Here is a 22,662-nt window from a genome sequence, read left to right as displayed (position 1 = left end):
GCTCCATTTGGCTTAGGAAAAGCCATTTGTTGGGATATTAGACTAAGGACTGCATTTGGATGGTTTAACTCACAAGTCCCCAGCTGTAGCAAGTTCCCTGCCTTGATTAACTCAAATGATCTCAAGTGATCTGCACAGGCCTTCTGGTCTTCAGCACAAGGACAAAGCCTGAATCAGGTCTTCAGTTCCTTGTTCAAAGCTTAATTTCCTCCTGCTCCCCAAAGCATCTGTGCACCTTCTATTTGTTGCGTGAAGATTCTGTACATTCAATTCCTCTCTCTGATCATCTCCAAACAAACCCCTGCCTCTAAGTTACATTTTATCTGAGTCACTGACCAATTCTCTCTGTTCAGGATTAATATTAATCTTAGTAATAGTTCCTCAGCTGAAAACAAGCTACTCCATTCTCTTGTAGTTCCTGGGCTGTATCTGATGAAAAATACAGCATGTGCACACTTTATGGTAGAGGACCTCTCTTGTCTGCCATAGAGGCCCCACACCAACCAGTTGTGTGTCCCACACCTCCAAGTAAATTGCCATTTAGGAGTGTTCATTGCGTCCTAACGCTCGACACACAGTCATTTCTGAAAGTGTTCTAGCTCTGGACACACCAAGCATTACCTTGGCCTGCTTTCAGGCTAAGTGTTCTTTGACAGACAGAGTTCCAGTAGCTGTATCACGAGATGTGCGCGAGATGTACACTGCAATTCTAGCAAACCACGAACTGTAAAGACCCAAAGTTTCAGAGGGGAATTTATTGTATGGGAGCATATCCAATATATGTTGTCAACCATTCATGAGAATAATAAAAAATAGAAGCTTTTTAAATGACAAAAAATATAGTTACATATAATACAGATTTTCATCTTGCATTGAAGCAGAGTAGTAATAAAATGCTTACTCGTGTTTTCACAGTTAGTTTGTGTTGCTTCTCTAGGTTAAAGCGTCAGCAACTCAAATCTTCCAGTCAGAACCCCTAGTTAGTAGTTTCACGGGGTGATCATGAGGGTGAACGTTCTCTGCATTTTGATACCCTTTACCAATAGAGCAGACATACTTGATCCATCTCAGAACTACTCAAATTTTCAGAGGTACCAGCTACACTTGAACCGAGGCAACCCTACTGCAACTGAAAGATTTTTGTATCAGAACATGCTTTTAGGCCCAATTCAGGAACGCATCTATGGAATACTCAAGAATGTGCTTAAATCCCATTTGGTTCAAAGGGCTCCGAGCTGATCCTTTGTGACCACCTCAGCTTGTTCTGCCCCTCACAAGCACTGCACACTGGCATGCAGCACTAACCAGTATTTGATCGCACGTCTAAGTTGCTTGCAAGGCCACAAAGGATTTGAACATTCTTCAGCACTCCATTTACTTGAGACCTAAATGCATCCGCTGCATGCATACATTTATGTATATACTACACACCCTTACCCCAACCCCTCCCCACAATATTATTGCAATAATTCTTCGCTGGTATAACAGTTTATATACCAAGTTTCACTTATTTAGTTTTCTATAAACATAGAAAAAAACACCTGAAGAGAGCTATAACAGCTTTCAATCAGTCACTATATTGGCATTGAAAGCTTTATTTTGAAAACTTTAAGCAGCAATACTGAATAAATAGACAGAATGATTGTTTTGTCATCTCCATACAACCGATGGCCTTCATCCAAAACATTAAAATACTGTAGCAAATAGAATAAACATGCATGTTTCAATGTTCTTAAAAAAAAAAAAGGTGTAATATAAAAGTAACACTTTGACACTTATTTTAATACAGTACAGACCATTAGAGACTATTTTCTGGAAAAAAATATCTGAATACAGTTTTGTTATTTACATGGATCATTAAGGCCCAATTCACTCAAGTTAATGCACATCAGGAATTTATATGCTTCAAGATAACTCACTAAAAATTACAGGATCAATTTTTTTGCTCATACTCATACAATCCCAGTTCACTAAAATAATGCAATACTTTTCACGCTAAAAACAAGGCAATTATTGCCCCAAGAGATTTTTATTTCACTAAAGGATCTTTTCCCTCTCACCTCACAATAAAAGCATGTTTGCATATTGCTAATGCTACTGGTAGTCCCCTTCAAGAACTTCCTTCCAACTTGCTAGGGTTTAGAAAAGCAAGTAATCTCAAAGCTAACATACCATTTCCAGAAGCAATTCAGGCACTTGGGAACCTAAGTCCCACTGAAAGATAATGGGAGGCAGGTTCCTAGCTGACTTTTCAGAGTGGGACTTGGGTTTCTCCCTTGCTCGGGCATTCAGAATGTTTACCTTAGCCTTAACCTACTGGCTTTTCAAACGGTCAATGCCCCCCGCCTTTTCCCCTAACAACATAGCATCACCAGCAAAAATAAACTGTATCCTCATGGATCAGAGAGGTAACACAGTTAATTTCCATTAGTAATAAATTACAGAAGTTCTCCATATAAATTCCCCGTGCACTGGAAAATAGTGCTTGTGTATTCAACTATTTAATGCAAGCAAAAAAACCCATTTTTTATCATGCTGCCCAGTAAATAGTATGGCACTTGTTAAAATCAGTATGTGTAGCTTCCTTTCTGCTAATGCCCCATAAGTAGGTTTGAAACGCTTCTGAAAATTAATTTTTCTACAATTGTAAAGAAAGAGTGAGGTTCTGCAGTTGATCAGAAGCAAAACTCAACACCGTAATGTGAGGAATTTTTATAACTGTAATACATTTTTCAATTCACATTTAATGCAAGGGCATGCCATTTCATTTTGGTTTATTTACAGAGAGGGTGAAAATGCTACAGAACTTTAGCCTGGGTGAAATTCAATAAGCAAGAGGAGTATGGTGGGGACAGGGGAATTTGTCAGTGTCTCACAAATGACAGGTTTGGATACCAAAGCCTCTCCTTTGCCACAACAGCAAAGTTGTGGCTGAAGCTGTAAACGTTTTTCAGATCACCTTGACATATGCTAAAGCCCTGACAAGGAGGGTCCACTCACTCAGTGATGATGCAGTGGCCACTCCTGAGCCAGCTCCAGGCTGGCCCCTCTGTCAAACAGCTGCTGCAGTCAGCAGGTGCTATTTTTTTAACTTAAATGGCAAATTCCTTCCTTGATTCTATTACAAAGACATAACTTAAGCCCTCCGAAGCTGCTCTTACCCTTCCTTTTAATCCTTTTCCTCCTCCCTCCATCTTAAAGAATAATCTGGCAGAGAAACAGAGCAGTTTTTACGATGGAAGAGCCCAATTCAGCTCAAACTGACATCTGTGGGAGATAGGCTAGTCACAAAGTATGACAAAAACATTAGCTGGGCAAGTATGGATCTGCCTTAAAAATACTTCATCTCAGTACAAGACTGAAATTGCAACAGGCTTTTCTTCTATTTCCCCCCACCCCCATGCAGCATAATTTGGGCCAGACTTTGCAAGGTGCTGAGTGCCTCAGTTCTCTAACATCAAGAGGTGCTGAAGATGCAAGATATCCACTGGAGAGGGCCATTTTATTTCTGTAAATTGAGCCCAGAATGTAAGGCATATATGCTCAAGTACCTTGGACAGATATTGTCCCCAAACTATGTATATTTTATACTTTTTATATATATATATTTATACACACACACATTCTTTTTTTTTTTTTAATACAAAGTTATGGGCACAGTAAACATGAGCACAGAGTTGTGATAAACTAACAGTAAAATCTGTGAGCACTGCAAAGATTCCTCAGGTAGGAAAATGTCATTGTCCAGTTTGCTCACGGGGGGGGGGGGGGGGGGGGGGGGAGGGGGGGGGCGTGGTGCAAAGACCTGATAAGTTAAACAGTAAAAATTCAGAGTCCATTTGGAAAGGTCCTTTATATATTCACAGCCTTATCTGTTGCTGTTAGTCTAAATACAGCAGCATTTTTAGAATATATGATGCCATTAATAAGTGGCAAGGGAAAAAAAATGCATTAAACACTCAAGAGTCCTTCATCTTCTACTTTATCTTATAAAACTTCCATTTGTCAGGAAGCTCCTTTTTTTAAAAAAGGAAACTTAAATTAACATTTATCTGCACATCAGTAAATCAACACAAGAGGATGCTAGGAGTTAAGAATTCTTACGTATTTTCTATGGCAAAAAGCTTGGAGTTTCCTACCAGCGGTAAAATCCTGACCCTACCAGACATCAGGAGTTCTGTCATTTTGCCACTGACTGAAGGCCAGGTATTCAATACTGCAGTGAAAGCACGGTGACCCCCTCTCACTTCAAGGGGATCTCAAAGGCGGGGATGATGGTATGAGTTGCTGTTAGAACAGGAAATCCAAATGCAACTAGGCAAGGCCCATCCCTTCTCTAACTCACCCATGAGGCCAGCCTCCTAAGGTATGCATACAACGTGTCCCACTGATGCCAGTCACTTTCTCTACAAACTTGGTGTCCACTTCAACAATCTAATTTCAAGGCCTGTAACCAATATGCTACTTGGTAGTGTTTTACTTTCTGCATGATTGCATTAGAGTGACATCAAGAGACGATAACGTTCTCTCTTCATGTTTTGTAAAAAAAAGACTACCAAATGTGTGAATTTCCTGTTTTTAAGTTTTATATTCTGTAAGTGACTGAGCAGCAATACATCGTTCAAAGAGGCTAAACGTCTACCATTTAACACAGGGGACCTGGAATGAAATCCTGGCCCCACTCAAGTCAGTAGAAGCTCTGCTATTGACTTCACAGGACTCTCTGCCAGGTTTCTTCTCTCCACAAAACTCGAGTGAATTCTGGAAGAGGATGCGCATTTGTCTTGTGGTTTTTCTTCTCCTCCAACAGCAAGATTTACTGCAAAACAAGAACACTGTAATGGCTAGTGGAAAAAATAAAGTACAAAATCACACACAGTGAAAGCCTCCAACTCTCTTTTGGTAAGATACATGAAGACAACTTCTTACATTGTTCTTTTCTCAAAAGGCATATACAATGTGGCAAAATATTTCAAATATACATTCTATATAATAAAATATCATCTAACTAGTGCATCCTCAATCATATGCTGGAAATATTTTTACCAAGCCAAGGTTTAAATCCCATAAATCTTTTGAACACTAGGTGCTTCATTCAAGGCAGATTCAACAGCAAGTAAATCCCAGAAGCTCACTTTTCAAGCCTTAAAAGGTAGCAATGGATGGAACATGACATATTATGACCCACAACAGAAATTAACAAAGTCAGCAGTGAGAAACCATTGTAATGGTTCAGCACTCCACAGAACTCTGCAAGTTGTTGTACTTGATCAAATGGTGGATGTTTGTACACACAAATTAACATCACCTTGTCAGACTGACATACAGCCAAACGTGATTATCCACAAGTTAAAAATAAAAATATAAAAGGTCAACATTCACACGTCCATTGATTAAAGGGAATAAATTAAACCTCAGATCAGTTGCATACATGGTTTCCTTCACCCTCAGTCTTTTATTTATGCCTATACAAGGAACAATACTTTCCAAAACACTTCTGAAGTGGCAAAAACAAATGAAGGTTTTTGCACTCTAGCTGTGTTGACAGCAAGTTCATCCTTGCCAATTATGAATCCAGACAGTTCCTCTGTCTCTTTAGCATCAGTGCACAGGGTATGGCTCCAAGTGGTGTGTTGGAGGAAGAAGAAAAAAAATATATGGTGGCTTAACAAAAAAAAAAAAAAAAATTCTTCTTCCATTCATCATTGGCAGAATAAAACAAAAGTGTATCTTGTCCGGGGTACCTTGCTACGTCCTCTCCAGAAGAGGTATGTACTGTCATACATAAATGCCCTCCGGGTTAAAACCAGACGACAAGGGATTCTGTAGAATCCGAAGGTTACTGGGGAGTTGCCTCGACGAGCCAGGGCGCTTCAGTGACCCAGACTGAAATGTTGGCTCTGCGCAAGAAAACAGGCAGTTAGAAAAGTCATCGTCACGGGAGATGTCTGTAGAACACCTCTCCCTGCTTACTGGTGCCCTCAGTGCAGTTTAGAAAAACTAATACCACATGCAACAAAACATTCACATGCCCAACTAGGAAGTGATGAGATCTAAGGTGCACACTTCCTACTCATTTCAAAACAGAAAGATACACCTATGCAATATAATTACCCTCCCACAAGGAACATGCACATGGATACACACAATGCATTTATACAGTAATGTGCAGAAAGAACGTAACTCAAAGCCTCAGCTTCCTGCCCACTTAGAAGAGAAAGTTTGTACAAGTGCTGACATTTAAGGCCTGGTTGTCTCTTCTTCTCTCCCCACCTCCCTACTGTCCCAATGCCTTTTGATTAGAAAGTTTCCTGAGAGAAGGGACAGAACCAGCTAAGGAGAATGCGGAAAGAAACAGGCCCCTTGCAAGCAGGGTACTGGACAAAGCACACCACAGCAGAGGATGAGCCACGGCAAAGGTGTTTCTGCTTTTGCCACAGTTCTGACACGCATTCAACATGCTCCTGTATTTCTGTCTAGGAAATTTTGAATTCAGATGTGGGCATGTGCAGAATGCACTGATCTCACTAGGGGCAAAGTCAATTTGCACATGCCATAACAGCCATCTGCGCGGGACTTCTGGGTGGCTGGCAGCCCAGCTGGATTAGGCCCTATTCCTGTGCAGCTGCTGTCTGGGATTTCTTGAGATCCAGACACATTCCTTTCTCTACTTCGACAACACATCCCACTAGAAGAGGAAGAACGTGGATGAACAGCAACGTCAGACATGCAATCATATTGTGTGCCAGCTTACATGCCTGCAGCCATAGCAGCCACACTTGAAAGCTACTGGCCTAATGGGTTACTGATGGGACAAACACACACATGCCTAGGCACAGCAGGAGAGAAGTTATCTACATACTGTGCCTTATTTATAGCTTGCTAAACCCTTGGAATGAAAAGAAATATTTGACACCGTGCTTTCTTAATATTTTGCTAACTTCTTTGCTAACAGAGCATTCACTTCACGTATGAGCGCCAGCATTAATGCAGCATGGTAAACGCTTTGCCATCCCCTTCTCCCGCCCACCAAAAGCATTCTGAGTGCTGCACCTCTCTCAACCTCCACATGTGGGGCCTCCACCTCAACGGGGTCTGCCGGCAGCACCGTCACCTTCGTTCCTGTTTGCTGGATGAACTGTTGGAGATTGACCTGTCGCAGCTCCTTTGTCAGTTGCTCCAGTTCTTGTTCCCTGTCCTGCCAGGAAAGAGAAAACATCTGCTGAGCAGTAGCGAGCATAAAGCAGCATTTCAAGACTCTGTTTGCAATTGGGCAACTAACACTTCTCCTTTTGATGAGAAAGTCTCCAATTTTTAAATTCAAATGCAAGCAGAAGAATTGAAAGATATTTTACTCTCATAATCTAGAAAGCGAATCAACACTCACTATTACTTATTAAGGGTTACTACTGGTCTGTTTATTTTGATTCTTGGACAACTAGCAGATGTTTCTCATATCACCTGAGAAAAATATTGGCACAACAAATGTGAGCAAATAATAGTAATATTGTGCACTCTGAAAAAAATACATCAACTGAGCATCAGTCTGGCACCAAATCTTAGCTCTGCCAGAAGTGTCCAGCATGACTTGGACAGCTCATTTAGTTCTTATTCCTAAAAGGAGAATAATTCCCTTCTCCTCTTGTTCTTTGCATTTCCTATTTAGACTGTAAGTTTTTATGGACAGAACTCGCTCACTCTGCACGCATACTGTGTTTTGTACAATGAGGCCAAATCCTGGCTGGTTCACCACCCCTTCGCAAGCACAGAAGATGATAATTTCAGATCTTCCTCGAGGCTCTGTAATTCTGGCATGATGTGCAAAACCTACAGCTCTGACAGATTATGACAGCCTTAGACTACAATTATTTCTGCCCACCCCCCCCCACCCCCCCAGCCAGGGTGGGGTTTGCCTACCTGGCTGCACAGGGGATGGGCTAGCTACCCAGATGCCAGGCAGCACGTCTGAGGGCATTTCTATGCAGTGCATACTGCTACATCTTCATTTTGGCAAGAGATGGAGGTTGGGTCAACCGTATTTTACCCAATTATCTTGTGTAAGCAGAATTATACATGAACTCACACAAGGATTGGGAGAGAATAGTTTTGTGGATCTGTTCTAGGAACAGTCCCCAACAGCACAGCCCTTATTCACTTTAAACTTGCAGAAAGGCCACAGTTAGGGCTGAATTCAACAGTTAATAAGAAAATTAACACAACTAATCTGATGTCTAAATTAGGACCTTTTAAATGCCAATTGCTTTGTCACTTATGTGTTCATTTGACCTGTTCAGTCAATGCAGCATATCACGTAGTTCATCTCAGCTTCCGGTGCTAAACTTGTGTTTCCATTCATTGGCTACAAGATTTCGGAGAAACCAGACTGAGAAATGAAGACCAGGCTACCTCCAAATTTTAAGACAATTCTACAGAAAAATTCTTCAATTTATTTTAGACTCTACAACTGAGCACGTGGGACACAGGAGATTCTCAACTATCCTTACTTACTACAATGTTAATTCTACAGCTCCATGTTTTATGCCATTGCAACAAAGTTGCCACTGAAGGTAATTAAGTTTTAAAAACCTGAATCACTAAAATAGGCAGGTTAGCAGAACTAAGATAATAAATAACTTGTTCTTGATATTTCTCAACTTTTACAGGAAATAGGGTAAAAATATTAAGTAACACCCCAAAACATACTGGTTTATGCTCTTAAATTTTAGTATCTAATTGTGAAACTTCAGTGAGATTTTTTTACCTGAAGAGGTTAGGATTTTGGTTTTTTGTTTTGTTTTGTTTTGTTTTCTTTTTTTCATTTAAAAACTTTCTCTAGAAACAGGAAAAGCTGCATCTGATCCTTAACTGAACATAGCCTCATATTGCTGCAAAGTAATGTCACTGAAGTGGCTAGAGAAAAGGAATGAAAGAATAAGTAGGACAAATTACTCAAAATTTCTCACATGCTACCAAAAAATGCCACCTTCCTGTTCTTATCACTTGAAATCTAGTAAACCAAAATTTTCTTTCCTTTCTTACTGAAAGGTCTATAAAAAAACCCCATGCTCAACTTTTCTAGTTTCAAATCAGCAGTTCTATGAATATTAATATTTACCTTTCAGCATGCAACAAAATACTTCTCTGTTCCCCCCCCACCCCCCAAGACTGTATAAAACAGAGCTGAGTTTATTTTCTCCCGGAATTCTAGATTAGGGCACCTCTAGGTTTAGAACAAGCTTGGTAATCTGAATTTAATGGAAACTTTCCCAAGAAAGTGAAACCCTAGCCTATAGAGCAAAAAAAGAAAAAAAAAAAGGTGAGAAAAATTTTGAACTCAATCATAGCCTCACTGAGGGTTACTGAGGATAGGTAAAACACATGAAGAGGACTTGATGCTTTCTGTTAGTGCAAATCCTTAAGCCGTAGTGTGTCTGGAAACTTAGGACATCTAAGTATGGCCAAAACTGCTTACAGTTTTTATCCATTTTGTTTTGGGTGAAAAGATTACATTTTCTTCCCTCCTCGTGGAATAAAAACAGCTTATACTGACATGGTTCTAGGTGCTCAGGAATAAGGGTGCAAAATTGCTTTATATATTCACAGCAGCATCACCTTACTGCAACTGCAGCACTGTGGAACACAGTAACTGTGAACCCCAGGAATACAGCAAGAATCACAACTCAAACTGATGCGTGGTGCCTCAGTCCTGTCTGACATGGGGGGCACATTATCATTCCAGGAGCCACAATGTTTCCTTCACCTCATCCAGCTAACAGCTGGATTTCCATTTATATTTATTCTTTCATATCTATCAGGTTCCAGGTGATATCATTAACTTTAGCAAAGAAGCAAGAGACTGGATTCTCTTTTGATACATGTGCCACAAATGCCTGAGGTGTAGAGAAAATAAAATCCTGAACACCAGCAAGTCAGACAGGAAACGGGTGATGCTACTCTCTAAAACTAAAGCCCTGTAAGCTAACAGTTATTTTAGCTCTACATCCATCTATCCAGATGCTGCTTTTGGACTGTTTAATTCATCTACTTTGGTGGCAAACCTACCAAGAATCAGAAGCTGAGCCTCAAAAGAGACTATAATGGTGCAAATTTCCCTGAAATTTAACAATATCAAACAGTGAGCTGCTAAGATCTAGGACCTAAATCCTCAAGATATCTACCCCCAAATCAACAGGGGTTTGAAGACTAACACTTTTAAAGGCATTAGGTCAAGAACACTATAGCCCCTTTTAGCACTCAGCAGTACAATTCTCTGCTAGCCCTAACCAGGCTATTGTTCACACAGAAAATATTATTTGTCTGAGGTGTAAAAGAGGCCAGACCCAGTAGCACAGCAGTACCTCACTGGAGCTAGTGAGCACTCCCTCTCAGCAGGGCAAGGTGGCTAGATGCATTGCCACGGGTGCAGCCCATGCTAGTTTGGCTGATATTAGCTCTGGTGTTTCCCTATCACAGACCACTGCACGGTGAAGATATGCTTTGAGTGATTTCTCAGAGGCCACCAGGGAGTCAGGGAATGGTAGCAAACCAAAGCTGTAACTGAAGGGAAAGCAACTGAGCCAGCGTGTAAATAAGTGAAAGGTGTTGTGGCGCTCAGCACTAACCCTGCAGGCCACGCTGGTCTTCTGAATGGCCAGGAACAACACAAACCAGCAGATGTTTTGGTGGATATCCTGAGACAAAGAAACAGCTAGTTTTTCTTTTCAGGTGGTTTGAGTGAGCAAAACGCACACAGGTGAAATGAACACTGTCTGCTCTTCAAAAAAAAAAAAAATCTGAAATGCAATTTGAAAATGAGAGCAACACTTTCTTCCTTTTACCCCAATTCACTGTGGAAACTTTCTCATGTTTTCTTTCACGGGCTCCAAATCTGTGTGAGAGAAATTCATTACAGTCACGTCTTTGACTTTTCTTTCGCTCGCTACGGATAAAAAAAAAAGACATTCTTACCTGTAACCGTTTGGTAGCTTGGCCCAAAGACCTTTCTACAGCTTTAATGCCATTTTCCAATCTCAGACTCTGCTGGCCCTGAATATCAATTTCGCCCTTCACCTTCTCGATCTTTTCCTTGACCTCTTCTTCATTCACCTGGGACTCTTGAACTTCCCGCTGCAACTTCTCTGCTTCAAGGCCACTTTCCATGTTATGGATCTGAGACACGTAGTCCTTCAGCTTGCTCTCGCACTCCAGGATCCTCTGCTTCATCTCCTGCAGCTGCTCCTTCAGCTGTTTTTCGTTCTCCTGTTCGATCTGCAGCTCGTTTTCCCAGAACTCTTCCTCTTCGATCTCCACTTCGTTCCTTTTGATCTTCTGCTCTAGCTTGAGGATTTCTTCTTCCAGGCTGGAGTTGTACTTCTGTTCCCAGTAGCGGATCTCGGCTTCGTTGGACTCCAGCTGCTTCTCGATGCACTGAAGCTTCTCTGTCTGGAGGTGGATCAATTTCTTCAGCTCGTCGGCGGTCGCTTTACAGTTGTTGAGCACCTTCTGCTTGAACTCGGATTCTTTGCTTTTCCCGAAGATGTCCATTAGCCCTTTGGCCCCGCCGGTGAAGGTGAGGGACTTCCTCTTCGGCTCCCTCCTCTTCATGGCCTTGTCGCCGGGAGGCCTCAGCTTGGCCAGGGGCGGTAAGCTTTGCCGGTACAGAGTCCTCTCCGGGACGCGAGCCACGCTGTCCGAGGTCGGCCGCTCGCTCAGGGAGGGCCCGGTGCGCCGCAGGATCAGCTGCACGTCGCTGGCGTACTGGCCCCACTTGTTGAGGGAGACGATGGGGTTTTCGTGCGGGGCCAGGTGCCGCTCCGTGTCCCGCCATTTCTCGATCAGCGTGTACCGGCCCGTTCGCCCTGCAAGGCAAAGCACAGCCGTCAGCGGGGCGGGCCGCCAGGGGGCGCCGCCGGACAGCGCGACCGCCGGGCGGGGGCGGCGCGGGCCGCGGGCGCCCCCCGGCGCGCTGTGAGGGGAGACGGCGGCGCGGGCGGCGAGGCCGGCGGAGCCCCCGCCGGGCGCGGAGCGGGGGCCCGGCGCGCCGGGCGCTTCGGCGGCGAGCGGGCTCGGGGAGGGCCTGGGCCCGCAGGGCTGGAGCCCGACGGGCGGCTGCGCGCACGAGCGAAGCGGCGCGGCGCCGGGGCTTCCTCCCTCGGCCTCGGGGCCGCCGAAACGCAAGCTGGCGACCCCGCGACGGCGACGCCTTGAGAAGAAACGCGCCCGACGCGCGTCTCCGGAGGAAGAAAAGGGGAACGGAAAGAGCTCCGCGCCTGTCACACAGCCACGTGGAGAAATCCACGTTCGCAGACCGCCCGTCTGCCTTTGAACCCTGTCACCAACCAGAGCGGCAACCGCTCGTGGCGGAGCGAGCCTTCGCCCGCCGTCTCGCCCCCAGCCCCAGTTAGCCGAGACACCGGGGGAAGCCCAGCGCCTCGCGACCCCGCAGCACGACGCCCGCGCTGCCGGCGTGACAAACCTTCGCGGCGCAGAAGGCAGGGCCGAGGGCGGCAGGGCCTGCCCGAATTGGAAACCAGCAACTCGGGCTCCCTGCACAGGCTCCTCACCTGTAACGGGGGCTCGCAAGTCCCCCCCGGGGTACGCAGCCTTCAGGAAGAAGCTCGAGCCCTTTATTGACTGTCGTGATGTTTTCTGACCTCTACGTTGACAGCTAGCAGTACAATGAATGCAGTAGGGTTTGCTTTTAGGGCAGGAGGAAGCGCAACTTCTGTTTACGGCTTCATTTGCGCTGCTGCCAAACATGGTTGAATTCAGCTTAGGCGTCTTTTTCCTCTGACACCCCTTACAGGATGCTCTGAATGCTACAAAAATACAGCATTTGAAGCTTTCCACTGTTTTTATTTTTTTCTGAACGCTCTTACCACTCTGAGATACAGCGTTCTCCAAATGCAGGAGAGAGTTTCCCTCACCATGAAAGTGACTGCACTTAAAAGGCATAACATTGTTTACAAAAAGATGTGAAAGATCAACTGCTTTTAAAGCATGTGATCCTGACGAACTTCTGAACAGCTCCACAATTGCCATTAACCTTAAAAACATCATTAGCTATTTTAATGCATTACATATATCCATTTCCATGATAGATCATCATTCAAATTAGGATTTATTTCAGCACACAAATGCCTAAAATACCTGTCATATATGCAACCATGGAGCGGAGGAGTTGGAATAAATGTAGTTATCAGTAGTAATCCATTTGATGCGTTTTCTTTCCTTACCAAAGTGCCCAACCACTGCACTTTTCCCAGAAGAACAAAACCATCCTGATCTCAGGCTGGAGGTCTGCCTCCAACCACACCACTTGCAGACTCGCCACCTCAAATTTGCAGGAGACAAGCTCCACTGTGGTGATTAACCTACTATGTGGCCCCTAAAATCTGATACTGTCAGGCCAGCCTCATAAAGAGCTCCCCGGGATATAGCTACTGTATTGGAAATGGTTCCTCTGATCTTACTTTCTCACAATTAGCTCACGATGCAAAGAACAACAACAGCAAAATATTCAGCTGCACGGGCACCGCCTAGAGAACAGGCTGCTTTGGCTCATGGATCATACTAGCAGTAGTTAGCTGGCCAAATAAGAGGCCAAAATGTCCGTGTTCACTTCCAAGAGTGAGAGCTGAAAGAGTACATGAAGATTTCACTGATAGAAGTTGACAAAACACGGCAAGCAGCATGGGAACAGCAATCCACCACCCCAAATGCCTTATAAATAAATAATTTTAGGTAAGCATTGGGGAAAAAAAAGAAGAGGAAAAAAAATTATCTATGGGCATACCAACATGCTTGGCCAACACCCTTAGAAACAGATTTAGAATTTATTACAATAAAGTCCTTCAAAAACAAGTTTACTATGCCAAGATACAAAGTCAGAGATTCTTCCAGCCCACAATGTTGCTCATTGATCCACGAAGATTTATAGTTTGTAGTAGGCATCGGTGTTGTTATAGGAAAAATAAACCTAGTACTGTTTGCCATAGCATACTAACAATAAAATCCCGCAGAAGAAAAATGAAGTAAAAACACACCACAGAACCCAGAACAGAGGTTGCACTTTACCACCCTATTTTGTTAATCTTAAAAGCTTTCAGCTTGTAATCATGGTAATGCTACTAATGTTCTTGTTGTGTCAGACACAAGCCAAGCTCAAAGAAATCTTGAAATTGTAAACAAGAGTATGTACCACTAGGGGAGCGATCAGCATGCAATTTCTATTCACTTTGCTATTAAATGCACTACTGAAAAGAAATGTAACAAGAGGAAAAAAAGAGAAAAAAAAAAAGAAGGGGGGGAGGGGAATAAAGCTAACAAATCTTGACCAAAAGTGAATTAAGGAATTAAGTGAAGCACTTGGCAAGAACTATTTCCATCTTAGCTTAGGGTTCCAAATCAACATGCAGTCTTAAATAATGAACTCGGCACTCAAGATCCACATAAAAGAAAGTGTTTTGTAGCCATAATACTTAACACAGTTCAATAACCTCACCTGGATTTCAGTAGTGCTCTAAAACAAAGCTGTCCTCATCTGAGATCATTACCTAGCTTTAGTGTGTTCACCCTATGTATGACGCAGATTAACAGTACCTCAACAACCACAACTGTGATGTTTGCTTGCATTAGAAAGGATTAATTCACAAATGAAAGGGTGAATGCGTTAATTCAAAACTAATGACAGAATATTTCAGAACACAGGCATCCTTGTAACAAACTGCTGGTTTTGATGTGCTACCACTGACAAGAAGAAAGCAGGTTTCTTGGGTTGTTGACAAAGAACAGTTCAACGCCTGCATGCTGCTTCTTGTCTTGTGTTGTCCATAAGCTTTCTGACACAGAAATTGTTTGTGCTTATACAGCACCTGGCAGAACTCAGTCCTACCTCATTCATGCAAACATTCTAATTTTAAAAATTGGCTACTGTTGTATTCACGTAATGCACCCCGTACCAGCAATGTATGGCATTCATTAAACCATACTGTATTTCTCCCAGCTGCATATTGACCACATTGAATCTCATGCAAATTTATGAAGCACTTCCAGGTGAAGTTTGATGAGCAGTTAAGCAGTCAATTCAAGGAGCTGCCAAAGCACAGCTTTAGTTATCACACTGATGTTCACAATGGGTATGCACCTTATCAGTGGATCCCTTACAACTTCCAAAATCAAACTTTGCTTTAAGAACATGTATGACTAGAACATATTAGACCAGTTTTGGTTTGTTTTGGGTTTTTTTAATACTTCTATCGCAGCCTTATACTGATGAGAAAGGTAGAGAACACAAACCAGGCAGCCCCAAACAAGCACCAGCAGTGCTGTGTTCTATGGTGCCCTCTTCAGAAAGCAGCAACTCAAGGGCTGGAGAAAGCACAGAGCCTCTACACCCCGTTCACTGGCCAGCTACTTCTCATTAATACTCTGTGCTGACTCGCTGACCATATAATGGTCCCCCACATGGACCATATAATATTACCATCTCAAAACAATCATCAAGAGTTTGTATCTGTTTTGCAAAACAGCGAGTGACAAGAAGTAGGTATATATTTACATACATAAAGCAGACCACCATCTGCACAAAGGGCCAGTGTCAAGGTTAACAGGTTAAGTTCACACCTACAGCTACCTAAGCACACAAACTTATCACAGGTTCTATTACTACAGGAGCACCTTCAAAACAATCTTTTATTTTAAAAGTGATAAGGAGATCAGAAAAGTAAATATATGGACTCCAGAACACTGATGTTCTGATAGCCTGCAACTAGCTGTCACGAGTGGTTTGAACCCAGCTCTAATGCCACCGATTATTGCTTGATCAATGAGACGTTAAAGAGCTAACTACAGCCAGTATCCTGGACGAGCCACTGCTCTGCTGTACAGCCAAACAGCAAGCTCTGGACCTGAGTGCCCATGTCATGGGCCCAACCACTGTAGCCTTAGTTTGGGATTGATGTAATTTGGTAATTTAAACACAGATTCCATTACAATGAACGGTGATTAAACTAATGAAATATAGGAACAAGGTAATTGAACATTTTTTTTAGACTCTCAAGAGGCAGACTTTTAAATTACACTCCATGAAGGTAGCAGGACCCATATAACTATTATTCACTTCAAGCTTCTCTATATGCTTTAATATTTGCAGCTGGCGCAGTAGCAGGGTTTCTCATGCAATATTTTTGGCAGGACTGTAACCTGAGAGGTCATCAATACTGTTTTTCAGGACAGAAATGATTCATCCCTTTTCTCCCTCCCAAAAGTGCATCATCCTCTACATGCAAAGCATTTCAGGGACCAGCACTACATGTTTTTTTTGTATGCAGGTAGCACAATACACCATGTAAAAACATATCTGTGCCTTATCCTTCCAGTCAGGCTACAAAACTTTATTTCAAGCACCAAGTAAGATCCATCTTTTCATTAAGCGTCTCCCATGCTTCACAGCCAGGACCTGCTGCAGTGAGTCAGTGCAAGCAGGTGAGTCATTGCCCTGGTCTCACATAACTTCTGGGAAAGGCGGCCAGATGAGCAGTCTTAAACATGGGGCTATCTCTCCTTCCCTAGGGAAGGGGCTAGGGCAGGCAAGAGCAGGCCTTTGTCACTAGAGGTCATGCAATCTTGCTCCCAGTTTCTTCTCTTTCCCCAAGACCACCAGGACACACTTGGTGCCAGGAGAATTGCTTGATAGGCATACTCCTAGCTCCCAAATTTTCCCAGGGATCCCATCACCTCTGCTGCTGCACAGCAGCTGTGCCAAAGACCTGCACTGCAAGGTGGCATTGTGGACAGAGTCTTTAAAAAAAAAATCTGCACGTAATACAGAAGTTTTAAGACAGCCAAACTAAAAGGGAAGTTGTACAAGTCTCACTCTTGAGCTGAATCTGAATTAGCACCCCAAACTCACAACAGTGCATAGCAAGAAAATACATACTATGGCCTGTCTGCGCACAGGTTTCCATGGAGGTAAAGCCAGGTATGCCGACACATGCTCAAGCCAAAGCCAGACTGCCCAGAGCACTGGGGCACTGGGGGCACTGACAAATACACTCCTTACTCTCCCCCCCCCCCCCCCCCCCCCCGATACAGCTTTCTGACCCACTTGGTGTCCCAGAGATGGTCCTCCAGCTGTAGGCTAAAGGACGCTGTCTTCCTTAACACAGCAATAAAAAGAAAAAAATAATTGTGCATGTGTAAAATCTTGTAAGAATTCTTAACATGTAGAACACGTGGGAGAACATGCTCTGCCTTACCAAAGGGGCAACAGCATTAACTCCTGAATCTTTAACAGCACTGATAGAAAAGTAATTGCTGGCAATTTTAATAAACCCAGTATGATTTGAACTCAATATCTTTGAAATATGAAGCTGGCATTTCATTCATTATGTGATACTTAAGTTAACATCAGTAGCAATTTAAAAAAAAATACCATTCTAGCTACCTGAGAACTCATTAAATACCCAAGATTGATCAAGAGTAAAAAAGCCTTTAAAAATAGAGGTTAGAGTTTGCATTACTCAGATTTCTTAATTCATGCCATGTTTTGCACACACATGTATGCATACCATAGAAAACAATGAGAATCAGAGTAGGCATCCAGTCCTAGGAAAACAAGCCCACAGAGATATACAGGCTCAAGTCTAATGGCAGTGAAGGTCTGCTTGGTTCACTAGGTATAACTGTGCTCACGATGCCTTTACCGTGACTGAAGTCTTAGTTTATTACTGTTATCCTTTTGCTCAAAAAAAGATTATACAAGAGTTTATCACAATCTGACAAAACAAAGCACTTAAAAGTCATTTCACGTTTTCGACTGCCTTTCATCTCAGCACCCCAAGGTACCACACTTATTTTAGACCCATTTCCTAAATAGGTAAAACAATGCAGAGGAGCAGTTTGGCCGAGGTCAAACAGCAAGACCTGGCAAAGCAGCTCAAGCAGCCCAGGTCTCTGCTGCACATGCCACCGCATCATTAAAGGTGGCAACAAATCATCCCACCCAAGCACCGTGCTTCTCGGCAAGGTTACTATCACTAGATTTCTGAACAATAAACTTTATACAATCACACCATGGGATCACCACAGCATGCAGCTTTCTTGTGCTTACTATCCTTCTTAATGTTGCTATTTGAAGCAGCAGAGAATGAAATTTTGGTGTCAAAAATAACACAAGTGTTAAGTGATTCTTAGCAGTAAACTACATGATTAATTCAGTGTTTAAAAACATTAGTTCATACACAACAAGAATCGTTCCCTTTTTCTAATCCTCTTCAGACCTGGCGCTGTGATTCAACTCAACCTCGGACTCTTTTCTCTCTCTCAAAGTGTCTGACAGCCAGCTCTGGCACTTGCTTTAGCAGAAATTATTTGGAGGAAGGGATGAACATAGGAAGAGACATCAATGAAGTGGTGTGATTCTTCCAGATACAATTCTGGCTGAGCCTCACAATGCTGTAAAGCATGTTTGAAACAGCATGAACAAATCTGTGCTTTATTTTCATAAATACACCCCATTTATCTTTGAGGAAAAATACTCAATTGCAATAAAAAATTTGACAGCTGCATTTGTTTAATTTTAAAAAGAGACAGCTGTACTTCTTGTTCAGTGAAGTGTTGCTCATACTCTTCTGATACTCTAGTCTCCAGCGAGAAAAGAAATGACAAGTGCAGTAAAAATCCTCGCAGGGGCTAGAAATGGGAGAACACCACTTTTGAATAAACAGGGCAAGTGTATTTGTGACTGTGCTATGCATCAACATATTCCTTTAGAAGATTTTTATTTTTTAGATTTGAATGGAGAACACCCAGTAAAAGCCAATTTTAAAAAAAAAAACCTTCTGTAGTTAAACTACACTTGCCTAAACTTTCAGCTAACATGATTAGCTCACTTTTTTAGGATACCATCTGTTTTTCCCCTCAGTGTCACAATGACTTTTTGAGAGGAGCCGCTACGCTCACACACACTCAACTATTTGCAAAAGAGACCCCTGACCGGATTCACCACCCATCTCATACATACAGTTGAAAAGTATCAGTAACTTGTTTTTTTTAATTTGTTTTTCAGTTGCCCAAATTGAGAAGAGAAATCAAAATGAGCAAGCAACGTTTATATGAAGCCATTCTGGCATGATTTTCACAGAATGCATAGAAAAGCTAGTGGAAGCAGAAAAACACGCAGAATTTGCTGTCAAATGTACATTTTTAAAATAGACAATAATGGATGTGATAAAATCTAGCTCATCTCTCCTGGCAAAAATATTTTTAGAGCAAGACTCGTGGTTCTCCATTTAAACTGTGAGCTGTGGTATATTTTTTACATTTTGGTCAGGGCTTAAGTTTCTTGTAATGAAACGATCACTTCTCTTATTTGTATTATAAGGACAAATATTCCTCTGTAATCTGCAAGCAGCTTGAGGTTTGTTTTTTTTTTTAAAAAAAAAGAGGCAGCCTTGGATAAAAGTCATAGAAGGTAATATCAAGTGTTCTTCAAGATCCCAGTGGGAGGTGATTTCACTCTCTGGAAACTTGTAACTGGATAGTTTTATGTCTGTCTTGAACAGAATTCCAGCAAACCTCCCTCCAGCTAAGGCATTTCTAACTCCTCCTAAGTTTGAGACATAATCAATTACAGTATCCAAAATTATATCCAATTGATATTATTCTCTCACACATTCATTAAATTACATACATGTATTTTTAAAATAACATTTACTGGGATCACCAAAGGAGATACTCTCCCTTCTTTTTTGTTTTAAACAATAAGGTTTGAGATTTAATTCAAACCCTTTAACTTCAAGCCAAATGGAAATTACAAAAACCCTAATTTGTACAGAAATTTGGAGTAGAATCATTTCCTATTCCGCAATGATCAAGAGATGGGCAACAGGGCAAGGGAATCATAATGCATGAGCAGGTAACACAAATGTTATCCATCAGGACTACAGCCCCAAAGGAAGAGAGACAAGCAGGCCTTTTCACTGAAAGAGTAATAGCGACAGATACCAATTTGTAAGGAATAGGTCAAGGAACACTAGCAGGCAAGTTAAGTGACAGCACTCCACTGCCAAAGGATTTGGCTGCACTTTGGTTATGGGAAATAGTCTCCTACAGAGGGGGACAGCCTGCCATGACTTGCTATTTTTGTTTGGCTGAAACAGCCCTAGCGATTTACAACACAAGTCATTGTCTTTGCATAAATAAATAGATAAATAAGGAAGAATGCTTTTGTGTCCTGAAGAAAAGTTATTACTGAATTTCCACAACGTGAGGAAGGGTTGGAAAGGAAATAGATGGAAACCTTTTTGTTGCTCTTATCACCAGTGGGAGATCAGTAGACAAGGCCCTGCGTTTGATCAAGTGACAGGAAAAGAAATTTCTTGAAATACAAGAAATTCCACTTAAACATAAGGACATCCCCCCCCCTCCCTTAGTGTAAGAGTGACTGAACACCAGAACAGGTTGCCCAGAAAGTGGTGGAGTCTCCATCCTTGGCCATATTCAAAATCCAATTGCACATGGTCTTGAGCAGCCTGCTCTACCTGGCTCTGCTTTGAGCAACAGATATGGACTAGATGATCTCCAGGGGTACCTTTCAACCACAACCCATTCTGAGATAATTTTGATTTTTCTATTTTTGAAACACATTGTAAAGCTTTACTTTTCATATCTCTATAGTAGAGACAGCTTTGGTTTGTCCACGTAAAGCTTCTTGAACTATAGATGTCTTAAAAGGGTACAAGTATCTTTGGCTTGTGCTTTCCTCAGTGGATACGGCTATACAATAAGTTAATTTGCAGATATTCCAGATGCTGCACCTCAACACTAAAAATATACCTATTACAGTTTATATTCCAGGCTCAGTGAAGAAGGCTGTGTTGATGGGGGTGTGAGAGTTTTATTTTTTAAGTCAAGGACCTAGCAATTAACTGTAGGACACGATAAAACAAAAGGGGCATCTCAAAAACTTTGCAGACAGACCAACAGACAGACAAATAATACTGAGTCCTGCTAAGCTATGCGACTGCTGAAGGAGCCAGACTGCAAAATGGAAAATAAGTTTGGAGCCAACCAAGGAGGAAGCCAACTAAGACTGGCTACTTTCCACTACCAAATGTCAGGTGAGAGCTAGAAGGATACATTTTAATAGATTCCCATTCAAATTCAAGGGACAAATATTCCTAGTAAGCTGGTACCTGTAGCCAAATCAAAGCAGCAAACATATGGTTGCTTTTCTGATGAATGGCCTGACAGGAGGGTTGGAACAGCACTATCTGCCAAAGACACGCAAGTGTAATTTACATGGTGTTTAATACTGTCCTAGCAGCCCCAGAGAGAAATTGGAGCACAATTACTCTAGGTGTTTTCTAAAGAGGATATTTCCCTCAGGAAGGAGTTTCCAAAGGATTATCTTAATTTGGCTCTGGTTGCAACTAAAATTTATCTCTGCATGGAACCAGAGTCACATGCCCAGAGGAACTGATGACGTGTTACAGAAAAGGAATTCTGCTCAGCTGACAAAAACTGTGTGTTTCCAAGGCTGATGGAGTCTTTTCAGTGTTCAAGCTAATAACTGAAGATACAGAAAAAACAAAGAGAAATTACACAGGGGAACATTAAATTATTGCCTAGAACTGGGAGTCTGAAATATTTTGTTTTGTGGGAGGAGGCAAAGGAAACAGGATGAGAGATATTGAAAGCAAAGTAAAGAACAGAAGTCTATCACAAGCAGTTTATTTTTTCTAAATATGTAACACTTCTTAATCATTACTAGGAAATAATTGTGCTAGCATAACTGTGTCTTAAAACGCCTACAGGCAGAAAATGAGATATGGAAGCAAGCAATTCATAAACCAATTAGTATTAAATGAAAAGCTGCAACTAATATAAACAGTAAAAGCACACTTAACAGTTAACCATCAAATAAAAGATTTTAGAGACATGCTGACTTTCTACAATTTTAAAATGAAACTTTTAAAGGTATTTGATGCATATAGATAAGAGTATACACATGCTAGCATCGTGTTCAATCCCCTTAAGATAGAAAATAAAAAAGTGCCAGTCTTCTACTTCATCAGATGAAAGTATATGGAAATGATGGTCAGAAGGACGGACACATTTAAATAAACAAACATCACAAATTCAGAGAAATTGACTTCATGCTTACAGGTAGAGTATCTAGTTGACATTCATGGCCCTAAGTTGTTTTTTATTAGAAAATTATTATTTTGCAATCGAGTCAGACTGCTAATATAATCTTTCAAAATGGTTGGAATACTGAAAAATGCAAAAGCTAGCCCTTAAATTATGAATTTAATTTTAGGTAAGACATAAGTTTTAATGCCTAAATTTAAATAGTATGTGAAGCCAATTATAAAATTTTAGCAAAGAATAAAATTCAGCATAGGAAGCACTGAAGGGATGAAGTTGAGGCTTATTCATAAGGATGCTCTCAATCACTGAGAAAGATCTGACAAGACTAAAGGAATGTTCTTTCTTGTAGAGAAGCCTGAAGGATTTTTTTTTTTTTTCCACTGAACTGTTCAGCAAATAACTAACACTGAACAGACTTCAAGTTACCCTTTCATTAGTACTGAGTTATGTGGCTTGCAGGAGTAAGAGGAGAACTTGAAGGATCTATTTCATTGATCTATACTATTC

The 22,662-nt window shown here is 41.8% G+C and overlaps 1 protein-coding gene across 4 annotated transcripts in view; it reads right to left on the bottom strand.

The window, feature by feature from the left end:
- Positions 1 to 735: 735 nt before the first annotated feature.
- RASSF8 (Ras association domain family member 8) overlaps positions 736 to 22,662 on the bottom strand; it is a 90,707-nt gene continuing 68,780 nt past the window's right edge. For 3 of the 4 annotated variants that reach the window (XM_075051483.1, XM_075051485.1, XM_075051484.1), the window contains 3 exons: positions 10,969 to 11,858; positions 7,054 to 7,198; positions 736 to 5,900 (listed from right to left, as the gene is read on the bottom strand). In XM_075051483.1, coding sequence (XP_074907584.1) covers positions 5,779 to 5,900; positions 7,054 to 7,198; positions 10,969 to 11,858 — 1,157 coding nt within the window. In that variant the 3' untranslated portion in view covers positions 736 to 5,778. The remainder of the gene's footprint in view (positions 5,901 to 7,053; positions 7,199 to 10,968; positions 11,859 to 22,662) is intronic. The other variant, XM_075051486.1, reaches the window with a different exon arrangement.

This window comes from Buteo buteo, chromosome 19, assembly GCF_964188355.1.
Source record: "Buteo buteo chromosome 19, bButBut1.hap1.1, whole genome shotgun sequence".
Classification (NCBI taxonomy): Eukaryota; Metazoa; Chordata; class Aves; order Accipitriformes; family Accipitridae; genus Buteo; species Buteo buteo.
Note: the sequence above shows the minus strand (reverse complement) of the source record. Positions and strands in the feature narration are given on the sequence as shown.